Source organism: Magallana gigas, chromosome 10 (assembly GCF_963853765.1).
Source record: "Magallana gigas chromosome 10, xbMagGiga1.1, whole genome shotgun sequence".
Taxonomy (NCBI): domain Eukaryota; kingdom Metazoa; phylum Mollusca; class Bivalvia; order Ostreida; family Ostreidae; genus Magallana; species Magallana gigas.
The window spans coordinates 33,753,404-33,765,591 of record NC_088862.1 but is presented as its reverse complement, the minus strand read 5'-3'; the positions used below and the strand labels follow the sequence as shown (position 1 = coordinate 33,765,591).

Here is a 12,188-nt window from a genome sequence, read left to right as displayed (position 1 = left end):
TCCATAACTATATTTCAAACTTTTCAGCATTTCTCTTGATAACAATTTTAAAAATATTTTTTTGAAATTTAATTTGTTTACTTACCCTGCATTTAATTGATGTCTACTCATTAGAATTTTCTGATTGGTGAAATTATGGGTATTCTTAATTTTGTTTTTAATGCTCTTATTGGTACATGTGTATTTATTTACAATGATGATAAAATCTTTTTTTTAACTTCAAACTTTATTATATCTAACATTTTACTGACAATTTATTTTATATATTTTTTAAATTTACAAAACAATATGAAAAAAAAACAACAGACGACAAGTTTTTGCAGTTTTTTTTATATGATTATTACGGTATACATGTAGTATATTTTTTGCTTCTTATTATGTGTTTCTCTCCAATTAGCCAGATCAAGACTTGGCTATCAAGCTTTTATATTTCTAGATGATAGCTATTTTCATAAAAAAATAAATAATCTTATGCACTGTTATGAATTAGCTTTATAATATTAAATGTTTATTCACTCTTTGTTATAGACATTAAAAATGTTATCATATTGTATTGCACCTTCTTATATCTACAAACCCAGATAATAATGACTCTGTTATTGATAATTTTTTACCAGAAGTGAAGACATTTATCATCCATTTTGTTGATATTTTTTTTTTACCAAAACTGATGACATATTTTGATGATAATATTAAGGTTTTTTTTTTTATCAGAATCAGTGATGTGTTACTCAGATATTGATGTCAGATGACTTTTTTAAACCCCGAATTGATGACATATTTCACATATTTTGATGATCTTTTTCCCAAACAGGAGTGCAAAGTTCAGGCGGCAGGAAAGGGGACCCTAAACGCCCCGTCCTTCTTGATATTTGTAAAGTTTAATGTTTCTCCAACCCACCGACACTTAGAACAAATTCTCTGATAAAGATATACTTCTTCTATAAATTTCCTCTTATTTTATTCTTCAAGTTTTGTTTTTCATTTTTTCTCTCTCTAGACTTCTTCATGCATTTTTGTGTAATTTCAAATTTTTCTTTCTTGTTTTTTCAATCATTCTATATTGCTCTGTGAGTCTATGAAACTGGAAGAAATATGAAACTTAATGCATTGGCATGCATACATGTATTAATTGAACTAATAACCTAATATCCAAATGTGCTAGCCCATGTTACGGTATTTGAATATTACCACATATAATCTCTTTGTCATATTTAATGTGTATAAAAGAAGAATTTCCAAAAACGAAAATCTCTAATGCATGTATACATACATTATTTTATATTATATATAATTATGGGAAAAAAATATTCTGAAAGATACTAACACAGTCAGATTATATGTGATGATATTTTTGAAAAATTGCATGCATATTAATTTGCATTATTGAACAATTCAGAGCCAATTTTCTTACAGGTTTTTCTCTGCAATATATTATACTTTGAATTTATTTCTCGACTTTTTGGTTACTCTGAATCTATATACAACACTTTTACGCTGTTTTCTCTTTCTTGTTTTAATACTTTCCCGTTACAAGTGTATGCCCCCTGCACACCCTTTATATGTTGTCATGACAACGGTGATAGGCTTATTGTGCTTTACAGTGCTGTATTTGTATTGATGCTACTTTTCTATTCATATTTTGATCCCTAGCTGCCGTCATTGTGAAAGTGATGTATAGGAACTCAAATGTGTGTAGTTAGAGTCAACGTTGTTGTACATAAACGTTAAAATTATACATTTCGATTAATTAATATTTAGCGTACAAAAAAACAGACGAGGCCAGAGGCGAGTTCAAAAGAGCGAGCGATCGCTCCCCAAAATTTGTGTTGCGGGTATAGGGAATTTTGGCGAGCGCTCGCTCTGTTGAACCCGCCTCAGTTTTTCAAGCCAGGATTTTAGTAAAACAATTCAGATTTTCCAAACAGTTATAACAAATTATAACATAAATGAGAAAACTGATCTATACAGAAAAGTGGATTCAATATTTACAGCTAATCATGCATGCAAAAAACCTTTCTTTACAAAAAATTGATAGATTGAAATTAATAGCAAGCTAAGTGTGTGTTGTTTAATTTTATTTGCACTTATCATAATAAGTCCATAAAAATTCATAATATACAGTTTTGGACTAAATATTTGACAAGAACATACTTATCATTGCATGGCCTTTATTTCTGATCCAGATTTCCAGTTGTTATATTTTTACAGTCATATACATAATAAATAATGTGTTAGCAAACTTGAATTTTTTTCGTCGGAATTTTAGTCAGCTAGCTAGCAGAGTCTAATTACCGAATACAACTATCAATATCTATTCAAAGATTTCTGTTATGCATAAAACTCCGTGCATTTTTTACTCAGTGTTGAAGAAAAGCTCCATGTACCAAGGTATTTACTCCATCAAGATGTGTCTGGTTTTGTGAATTTTTGTTGACGATTGTTTGACGATTTGATTGTCACAGTACTAGAACCAATGGTTGGCATGCCTTCCGACTCCGGCGTAATTATAATGTCACCCTGGGCAGTGTTTTTTTTTTTCTCTTTCCACTTTAATTTTTCAGTCCACAGTTTGTGAAGTTGATTGATTGATTCATCATATGCAATCATGTTTTGGATCCAGGCATTGCATTCAAAAGGAATCTAAATAGACAGTAAAAAAATTCCTTTCATTAGATATAATCATCAGAATATTTTTATTTATCGTTTTGTTCAGGGGAGAGGGAAAGTAGCCGAAAAGCCACAGGTATTTTGTATGTGTAAATCTCTGGTGTACCACTGAGCATGCCCAGGAGAATGAATTTCCCAGCATGCATCTCAATCTGCATGGGCAATACACGTATATAAAAATGAAGAATGCATTTATTTTATATATACCACATACATATTACATGACTGTGTAATTTATAAATCCACTGTTACATGAATTTATTTTGTACATACTGTATACAGGGCTATTTTCGCCCTTTGTAATTTTCGCCCCTCTCGTACTTCACTAACAGTTTCGCCCCGTCTTGAATTGGTTCAGACACATTTGTGTTTAAAAAGAGAAAATTTGAGTTATTGGAATTAACCCAGTCCTAAATTCGCTGACAAGAAGGGTAAAAGGGGCTAAAAAATAGTGACACAAATATTTCCCTGTATACAGTATATATATTATATACACTGAATGAGCATGATCAAGATCTATATTCCCATATACCTGTAAATATTCACATTTACCATGCTGTAATTGTTCCTCCGTGCATGTTTAAAGGTATTGAAATGAGAAATATTACTCATTTTCCACTGTATAAATGCATGAAAATATGATCCATGGATTTTCATGGAAATTAAAAAAAAATATATGTTATTCAATATTGACAAAAATAAAAATATATGATTTTATGCATGATTATCTCTTACTAGATTGATTCCTTCGATTTGATTTTAATTAATGGATAACGAATGCAATCTCTAATTAAAATTATAATGTATGATCTCACCAATTAGTCCAAATCGACGTGGTTATAAAGGATAAAAGTTTAAAGAAGCTTCCATTTGAAGAGATTAATAGCCTATTTTCACTTAGAACCTCCTATTGTCAGTGAATTTGTTGCTGCTGATCATGAGCTATTTATTAGCAATTAACTGCCTAGGGCACAAACAGTTATTTTTCTGCGCATGATCTCGGAGTCAATTAAACCCCCTCCATACAAATACTGATTTCCCTTAATATAAACTATATGTTTTTTTAATGGAATTATAGCGATTTATTCAAATTCCCAAATTGGTTGCTCCATTTCCAGTGTATAGTGAGTTTCAACCAACCAACAGCGAGTCTGATGAGTTGGATGTGTTTAAAGCAGAGGAAATTCAGGCTCGAAAGGAAGGACTGCCATATCTCCCAGTAAAGTCAGGACCAGGTCAATATATGACTAGGTGCAGTCAGGCACTGTCAGTTGCCAGTGTCAGTTGATGACTGTCATTGTCAGTTGATGACTGTCAGTTGTCATTGTCCGTGACAATGTGGTGATGGGAAGTGACTGTGTGTGCAATATCTAAAGCACTGTCAGGAGTTGGTGTCAGAAATCTTTTGTGATTGTGTGCATTCAATTACAGTCAGTTGTTGGTGTCAGCATAGTATAATAACTGTCAATCAAGCACTGTCAGTGTCAATTAATAGCTGTTTATTCAGCTAAACACTGTCAGTCTGGATTTAAATTATCACAGTCAGTTGTTGGTGTCAGTGTAATAAAATAACTGTCAATCAGGCACTGTCAGTGTCAGTTAATAGCTGTTTATTCAGCTAAACACTGTCAGTCTGGATTTAAATTATCACAGTCAGTTGTTGGTGTCAGCATTATAAAATAACTGTCAATCAGGCACTGTCAGTGTCAGTTAATAGCTGTTCAGCTTAACACTAGCTGTCAGTCTGGATTTATCACACTCCCAGAATAGTGTAGTACCGTGTTTGCACAGGTGACCTCTGGGACAGTTGTTACTGTTGTTCAAATGGGATTCTGATTCAAGTACATTATAATTTAATGGTCTAATTATTACATATATATACATTATAACTAATGATACATGTTCTTGTTGGTTAACAGATAAAAATTATAAGATAAAACGCTTGGTATTTGTGGCAAAGGATTTAGCGGTGGTGACCGGTTGTATTGCGGTTGGGTTGTGATGTGTTTACGTGTTACAGGAGATATTACCCACTGGTTATGTATACTGCATATCAATGAGTGATAGTGTTAAAAAAGTTTTTATTGGGACATTGATGTTATATATATAATCCTAAGTCTTATATAATCATATAGGAACTGAAGAAAGGCCACATACAGATATTTAAAAATTATCAAATGAAAAATGTACTGTAGATTCCTAATTAAACATGAGGAATTAATATCTGCGTAAAATCGTGAGAAGCAAATTTTGCAGATTTAAAAGTCTTGCTTTTATTTTTCAGGCAGATCGATGTAAACTAAATGAAACTATATTATAAAAAGGCATTTACAATTCTATATTCTCGTAATTTGATGCGTAATGATTGAATGCGGAATTAAGCACTCTCACAAAATAAGGAATCTACAGTACTTAGCAGCATATTATTTTGCTTTACATGACCTCTAGCATTGTATGATTGTCAATGATTGAACACAAGGATTGGTCCATCATGGTGGCATGATCATACACAATGGAATCATGGGAAAAAATACTCTGAACTTTGCGTGTGTTTGTAGTACTAACATAACCTAACAAATCAATATATTATTTGTGCAGTACTAAAAATGTCAGGAATAAAAATATTGTGAAATAAATGTATGATGAATAATTACAGAATGTTTAGCTTTATTTATATTTAGAAATCAGTTTTAATATGCTTACTAATTTTTTTTAATATTAATTATCTTAAAGGATAGATGCAGACATTATAAGTGACATACCGGTAATCATGCAATATTAAGCTTTATTGCTTGTGAAAACAATTAATAAACTAAGATTTAGTCGTAACGAAGTGTATATATTGGAATGCTTAACTTAACACATTTGCAATTTTTAACAAGGATGAAACTAGGAATTAATGCAAAAGTGAAATATGTATTTGAAGAGTTATTCCCCTTTTTGAAGGTCCGACCGGGCTCCATATCGCTGCCCGTTGTGGGGCCTTGGATGCTGCAGCCTGTCTGTTGGCCTGTTGTGCGGGACAGACATTGTATGATCAGGACGGATGGGCCCCGATCCACCACGCTGCTTTCTTCGACCACGAGTCGATCATCAAATTAATGGCAAGGAGGAACAATCCAGTCATAGAGCTGCTGACTAGGAATGAGTAAGTATGTGTGAGAGAGAGAGAGAGAGAGAGAGATTTTAGGCTAGATACAAGTAAGTTTGAAAGAAAGAGGAGATAAGAGTAAGTCAGAGAGTGAGAAACAAGAATATGAGTGAGAAAGAGAGAAAGAGTGAGAGAAAGAAAAAATGAATCAAAGGGAAATCTCTTAAAATGAGAGAAAGAGTGAATTAACACAGCTATGGAATTCCTCTCAAGGAACAGAGAAAGAGATAAAGAGTGGAGAGATATGTCAGGTATGTAAAGAAAAGAACAAAAGTGATAACCCTAAGACTTAGCATGAATGACTACTAGGTGGAGAGAGAGAGAGGAAGAGAAATAGAAATAGGAGAAACAAAGTAAAATACATTATAGATAGTGAAAACATCTGCTTGAACACTGCAAGTTACAGTGTTGGTTGCCATTTCCAGACATTAACAAATACAGTACTAACAATAGTTTTATAAAGATCAAAGATAATTTGTAAACTTCAGTATAGCTTAACTGTCAAAATGAAAGTGCCTCTCTATGGTAATTTAGAACCAATTGATTCCTTGTGTTTCAGTGTTCGGTCGACACCTCTGTTGCTAGCTGCGAGTTCGGGAGGACTCTCTGCCGTGAAATGTTTGATCAAACTCGGAGCGGACATTTCCAGGCTGGACGGGGAAGGGAACGGCATGGTCAATCTCGCTGCCATGAGATTCCACACTAACGTCTTGGAGTATCTCATTGAGTGGGGCCACCAAAAAGCCCCTGTGTGGAAGATTCTTGTCAGTAAGTACCTTAATGTCAGCTTGTCAGTTGTCGGAGTGCGGGGAGGAAAAATACAATGTTGATTACAATTTCTGATTCCTATTTGATAGAAATGCTGACTGATCCAGAAGTGGAAAAGAAGGACAGTGCTGTCAAATGTCTGGAGGTCTTGTCTACGTCAAAACCGGAGCACTGGAAATCCATTCTGGAAGCAGGTGAAAACATACTTATATGAATTTAATTTTAAGGTTAAATCTGTGTCACTCTGTATTCTAGAAAATAAATATATATCATCTTCATAGAAAGATCCATTCTAAAAGCAGATTAATCATACTAAGTCTGGGATGCATGAATGTAATTTAAGGTTTAGTCTGTTTCGCTTTCTGTTTTTGAAAAAGATTCCAAATGTCATCCTCATAGAAAGATCCATACCTTGTATATAAGTAAATATAATTTAAGGTTTAATCCACATCTTTATTTGTTGGACTTTAGGGGGTATCCCAGCCTTAGTGACCTTGCTGAGTTCAGACAATGAAGTCCTCCAGTCAGTGGCCGCCTCTGTCATCGTCAACATCTCGGAACATGCGGAGGTTCGTCACGCTCTAACGGCTGCCAAAGCCGCCCCGATCCTGATCCAGCTGCTCAACTCTCCGGATGATAACATTCAGTCTCGCGTTGCCATAATCCTGTCGGACATCGCCAGTGTCCAAGGAAACCAGTCGCTTATTGCGGACGAAGGCGGGATTCCCCCGCTGATTCATCTCATGGACTCTGAGCTGGAGGAAGTCCTGATAAACACTGTCAATGCTGTCCGTGTTCTATGTGCAGGAAATCCCCCCAATCAGGACGCGGTGGCGGAAAACGGAGGAATCGCATTTCTTCGCGAGTTTCTGACATTGGATTCAGGTATGTGTTGAGATTAGAATGGCTATTTTAGAAATCAAGTTACTATAAAACTTTAAATTTTGAATGGGATACATTAATCATGCCAGCATTTGTTTCATGTTTTATCATAATTCTCAAAAACATAGCATATTTTAATATTTTTCTCCTTTTAATGTTAAACCGTTTATCAAAGAATTACCATCATTCATTCATAATTCATTCAAAACATTTTTTATTTTGCTTTATCAAAGAATTATTAATATTAATGTTTTTGAAACCTTTCTTAGAGAAATTAAAAGCGGCAACAGCAGCATGTATTGCGGCGATCTCTTCAGGAAATAAAAAGAACCAGGACGCTCTGTTAGAGGCGGGAGCTTTAGAGTGAGTACATTTATTTGTCGAATTAGAAAACTCTCTGGATGCTGCAAAGTGCTGGTCATTACATTCCCAGCTGTTGAGTAGTTGGCAGGACTTAAACAGGGGACATTAGAAGGGATGGGTGGTCATGGCCATTTTTAGACCAAATTGATCTTCTTTAGAAAGAGAGCTTATTATAAAGATACATGAAAATATTCAAATTTTAAAACTAAAATATTAAGAATTTTCTGTAACAAAATGATAGTTTATGGATATGAAAATTGTAATATATAAAATTTATGAATTAAGATAGATCTGATAGTTAACAGCCTCCTTAAAATTCCAAGCAGACTTATAATTAAGACGTTCTACTTGATTATTTTACTAAGTAATTTAACACTGGACAGGGGTTGATTCAGCAATGACTATCAATTTAATTATTTTTGATTGATCTTGAAGGGTCTATGGCAATCACTGTTGATTCTGCAAGAGTGAAAGCCTTTATTGAACTAGTACTAGTTGCTTTGTACCAAAGAAAAAAACCTGGTTTAAAAAAAAGAAACACAAAATTTTACTACATAAATTGGATTTTATTCATGTATAGTTTAACTGCTTTGCATGATGTGAGATCATCAAGAAGAATGTATATTTTTTAATGCCCATACTGATCTGTAAAAATTGCATCTTAATTAGCCAAGATCTTTAATTAATACAAACATACAATTATAGCTGTTTAGCTAAAAATTTAGTAAGTTGGAGATCTATTACTTCTTCTGGAAAGAGGCCCCAAGATTGCCGAGCTTGTGGACAATGTGGGTCTCCTCAGTGTAGACCATGTACCCATTCCTGGTCTGCTGTGCGCCCCTGATGCTGAACTGTGTTATCACTTGGTCCTGTGGACCCCTTGTGCTTAGAATAACTTCCTCACTGTAACCAGTAACTTTAGGGGAACCAGTTTTATTGGCAGTGAGCTTAGCTTTGGTTTCTTTTCGTTTGACTTGCATTGGTTTTTCCTGTATTGGTTTATCCTGCGTTGATTTTTCTTCTGTTGATTTGTCCCCTATTGGTTTATCTGGACAATGTATGGAATTGTTCCGTATTGATTTTCCAAACTTGCCCTGTACAAGTTTTTCCTGATTTGGTTTCTCTAACAATGTTTTGTCTGGAATAGAGCACTGAGCTTCTGAAGTGTTGAATCCTTGTTTTTCTGCTTTTGAACCAATTGATAATTCAGAAAAACTTCCTAACTGTTCATTTGCCTTAACAACTGAATCCATCATTTGGGAAAGGCCTGCCTGTTTCCTAATGTAGTTTCTCTTTTGCAAAATGTCTGCAAATTCATGCCCTCGATGTGTACCACTGGAGATGCATTTGGGACAGACAGCAGTGTCACAGTTCTGACAGTAAAGCTGACAGTGTTTGTCTGCGTGTAGTGAGCACGGTGGATACCGAAGCTTTCTGCTTTCTGTGTACGGCACCACTTGGTGAGGTTTGGAAGAGTCTGAACAGCACCCCCTGGTGACACAGTCGTTACAGAGTCTTGATTGACAGGTGTCACAGTGGCTCTCCACTGATGGAGACTCACACTGGTCACACCTGAGGACATCTTGGGCACGGCATTGTGGGTCCATCCCAGTGACCATGAACTGACTATAGAATTCAATACACACAGTTTATCTATGATCATGAATATCAAAAAAATTATTAATAAATTACAATAAAACACTTTCAAATCAGTTAACTAGATCCTCAAGAATTCACGGTTGCATTTTGCAAGTTTATGGTTAAATACTAAGTGTTCTAGAAAAGTATCATTCAACAGGTTCATTTAACATTGTGACATATATTTCTTATTCTCTAGCATTCTCTCTCTTCTTACACAATCATTCGTTCATTCTCTCTCCTAACTCATTCTCTCTTATTTCTAAATACTTTTAAATACTCTCTCTCTCTCTCTCATTTTATATCTGTGAGATATGCACATAGTGACATACTTATATCTGATATTTAATTTACTTGTCTCACCTGTGAACTATGAATCGAAGTGGTCACGTTTTGATCCAGTATCCAACACAAACGGCATACAAGTGCCTCATGAACCTGTTAAATTGATCTGGTACATACAAAATAATGCAGTAATATAAATGTCCCTGGATCTTTGTAGGCAAAGCTATTTCTACACAGAGTATGCTATCACGTGATTTAAATCCCAACTTTCAGAGCTTGAAAGGGAATTTTTAAATAGATATAAGGAATTTTTAATGCTAGTAAGTCGTGTAATAGATGATCTGAATTTAAATATACCAAAGACTTGTTATAGTTTTGGTCTCTTCATTTAATGGTCAGTTTAATTACAAGTGAGATTCTTAGGCAAGGTGTCACAAAAAAATAAGACAGTACTTTCAGTCCTTTGATTTTTACTTTAAACTAAATTATATTTCATATAAATATATATCTCATATATATAGATATGAGACTAATGTTTAGATTTTACTAGGAAGAAACATTGATCAATTTGATTTCTTTAATTTCTATTAAAGTTACAAGATTATTGATTCAGAAATTGATAAACAATCAAGAAGTGTACTGAATTTTCTTCACAATTCCATTCAAGTCTTCAGTCACGTAGAGGTAGTCTCTAGAGTCCACATATAGACCATGCAGCCATTGCAGGTCACAGTTATCAATGTAACCAAGGAACTGCCCATTCTTGTTCAGAATATGAATGTTTAAATTGTCTGCACACGCAACCAAGATCCGATTTTGACTGTCGGTATCAATTCCGCGAGGATTAAATCTCTTCTTGTCCGTGAGAGGATGACCCTTGTAGCGAAACCGGAATTTCCCAAATTGATCAACCACGGTCACACATGCAAAGTCATAACAGTTGTCGGACACACAGATATCAAGATTTCCATACTCTGCAATAAAACGGTGGTATCCACCAGATGAATAGAGAGGCTTGCCCCGGTCATCCACTTGAATTGCTTGTTTCTCTGTGGATCCGCAGTAACGTACAACCTTTGTAGGTTCAGTGTTGTACTCAGCGTGGTCCATGACAACCAAGAGGTCGTCAGCAGAGGTGGAGCAGACATAGCGGGGCAGCCATTTCTTGAACTTTATCAGCTTCTCGATTTTCTTCTTCTTCACTATGTTCACCGTTCTTTTATCAACATCAGTAAAGACGAGATATCCCTTCTTTGTCACTGTGATATCACAGGGCAGTGTTTTACACTTTGTGGTGATAGTCATTGTCTGTTCTCTAGCTCTTGAGTTGAATCGGCTTATGGTTTTATCATCTCCGCATGTCCAAATCTCATCACCAAAACAGGCCACGCCAGAAACACGAGTAATGCTGGCACGGTAAGTGTAGGTTACCCTTGGCTTGTCCAGAAGGTGTTTGACAGGAACCACAGATTCTGCTTCTGATGTCTCCATTGATAATTCCGACTGAAGAGAACTCTGCTTTTCTTTGTCTGCAGTATTCGGTGAGGCTGCTGTAGCCCCTAACTGGCCTGCATCTTTGTTTAAGATGTCAACAATGGGGTGGCCGAGATGTGTACCAGTAGAAATGCATGTGGAACAGACAGCAGTGTCACATTTCTGACAGTGAATCTGACAGTGTTTGTCAGCATGTTGTGAACACTTTGGATACCTGGGAACAGTGATTCTCTCCCTGAGTGGTACCACTTGGTGAGGTAAGGAGGAGTCTGAGCAGCGCCCCCTGGTGACACAGTCGTTACAGAGTCTTGATTGACAAGTGTCACAGTGGCTCTCCACCGATGGAGATTCACACTGGTCACACCGGAGGACATCTTGGGCACAGAGCCGAGGGTCCATCACTAGAAATCTAGAATTCAATACAAGAAAATGACAATTAAACTCCAATGAAATATGTATGATTATTATAACATTCATTAAATCATATACAGAGAAATCTACAGTATATTTCATATTACCTGCCTCAAAAATGGCCCTATACACATGTTTACAAACCTTAGTAGATCTATGCTTCCTCAACCACAAGTAATTGTCATGATCTTTAATCTTAAGTTAAACCCTTTTAGACTTGTATTTATTGTCATATCCTGATGGCAAAATATTTATACACTGAACCGTCACACGATTTAAATCCCCAGAGCTTTCGACTGTAGAAATAAAAATTAGATGATTTGGTAGATTGGTCATTTAAATCTTGAACTGTACCAAGAGGTCACAAGCTAAATAATTTGTAATACATGTACAGTGTACTATGTACTGTAGATTCCTAATTAAACGCGAGGAACTAATATCCACGTAAAATCGCAAGAGGCACCCTTTGGGGATTGAAAAATCTCGCCATTATTTTTCTTAGAGTTGAGAACTATAAGAAATAAGG

The 12,188-nt window shown here is 35.3% G+C and overlaps 2 protein-coding genes across 10 annotated transcripts in view; one reads left to right on the top strand and one right to left on the bottom strand.

Moving 5' to 3' along the window:
• The window catches only part of LOC105340499 (ankyrin and armadillo repeat-containing protein), a 29,240-nt gene that overhangs the window by 8,523 nt on the left and 8,529 nt on the right, over positions 1-12,188 (top strand). For 4 of the 8 annotated variants that reach the window (XM_034454556.2, XM_066073157.1, XM_066073158.1 and 1 more), the window contains exons 10-15: positions 3,789-3,905; positions 5,617-5,818; positions 6,381-6,589; positions 6,679-6,783; positions 7,061-7,474; positions 7,741-7,834. In XM_034454556.2, the coding sequence (XP_034310447.2) occupies positions 3,789-3,905; positions 5,617-5,818; positions 6,381-6,589; positions 6,679-6,783; positions 7,061-7,474; positions 7,741-7,834 (1,141 nt within the window). Of the gene's footprint in view, positions 1-814; positions 875-2,364; positions 2,392-2,716; positions 2,747-3,788; positions 3,906-5,616; positions 5,819-6,380; positions 6,590-6,678; positions 6,784-7,060; positions 7,475-7,740; positions 7,835-12,188 lie in introns of all 8 variants that reach the window. The other 4 variants (XM_066073161.1, XM_066073159.1, XM_066073160.1 and 1 more) reach the window with 4 other exon arrangements.
• Positions 8,420-12,039, bottom strand: LOC105340453 (uncharacterized). 2 transcript variants are annotated; one of them, XM_066073166.1, is made up of 3 exons: positions 11,807-12,039; positions 9,836-11,660; positions 8,420-9,460 (listed from the first exon to the last, which is right to left on the bottom strand). In XM_066073166.1, exon 2 carries the CDS (start codon positions 11,648-11,650, stop codon positions 10,385-10,387), a length of 1,266 nt encoding a protein of 421 aa, XP_065929238.1. In that variant the 5' UTR covers positions 11,651-11,660; positions 11,807-12,039; the 3' UTR covers positions 8,420-9,460; positions 9,836-10,384. The 2 variants fall into 2 exon arrangements, with proteins under 2 accessions (XP_065929238.1, XP_011444796.3); XM_011446494.4 differs by having other exon boundaries at positions 11,770-12,038.

Bases quoted from the DNA above. Each gene is read 5' to 3' on its own strand.
- LOC105340453 (XM_066073166.1), bottom strand. From the start codon at position 11,650: ATGGACCCTCGGCTCTGTGCCCAAGATGTCCTCCGGTGTGACCAGTGT.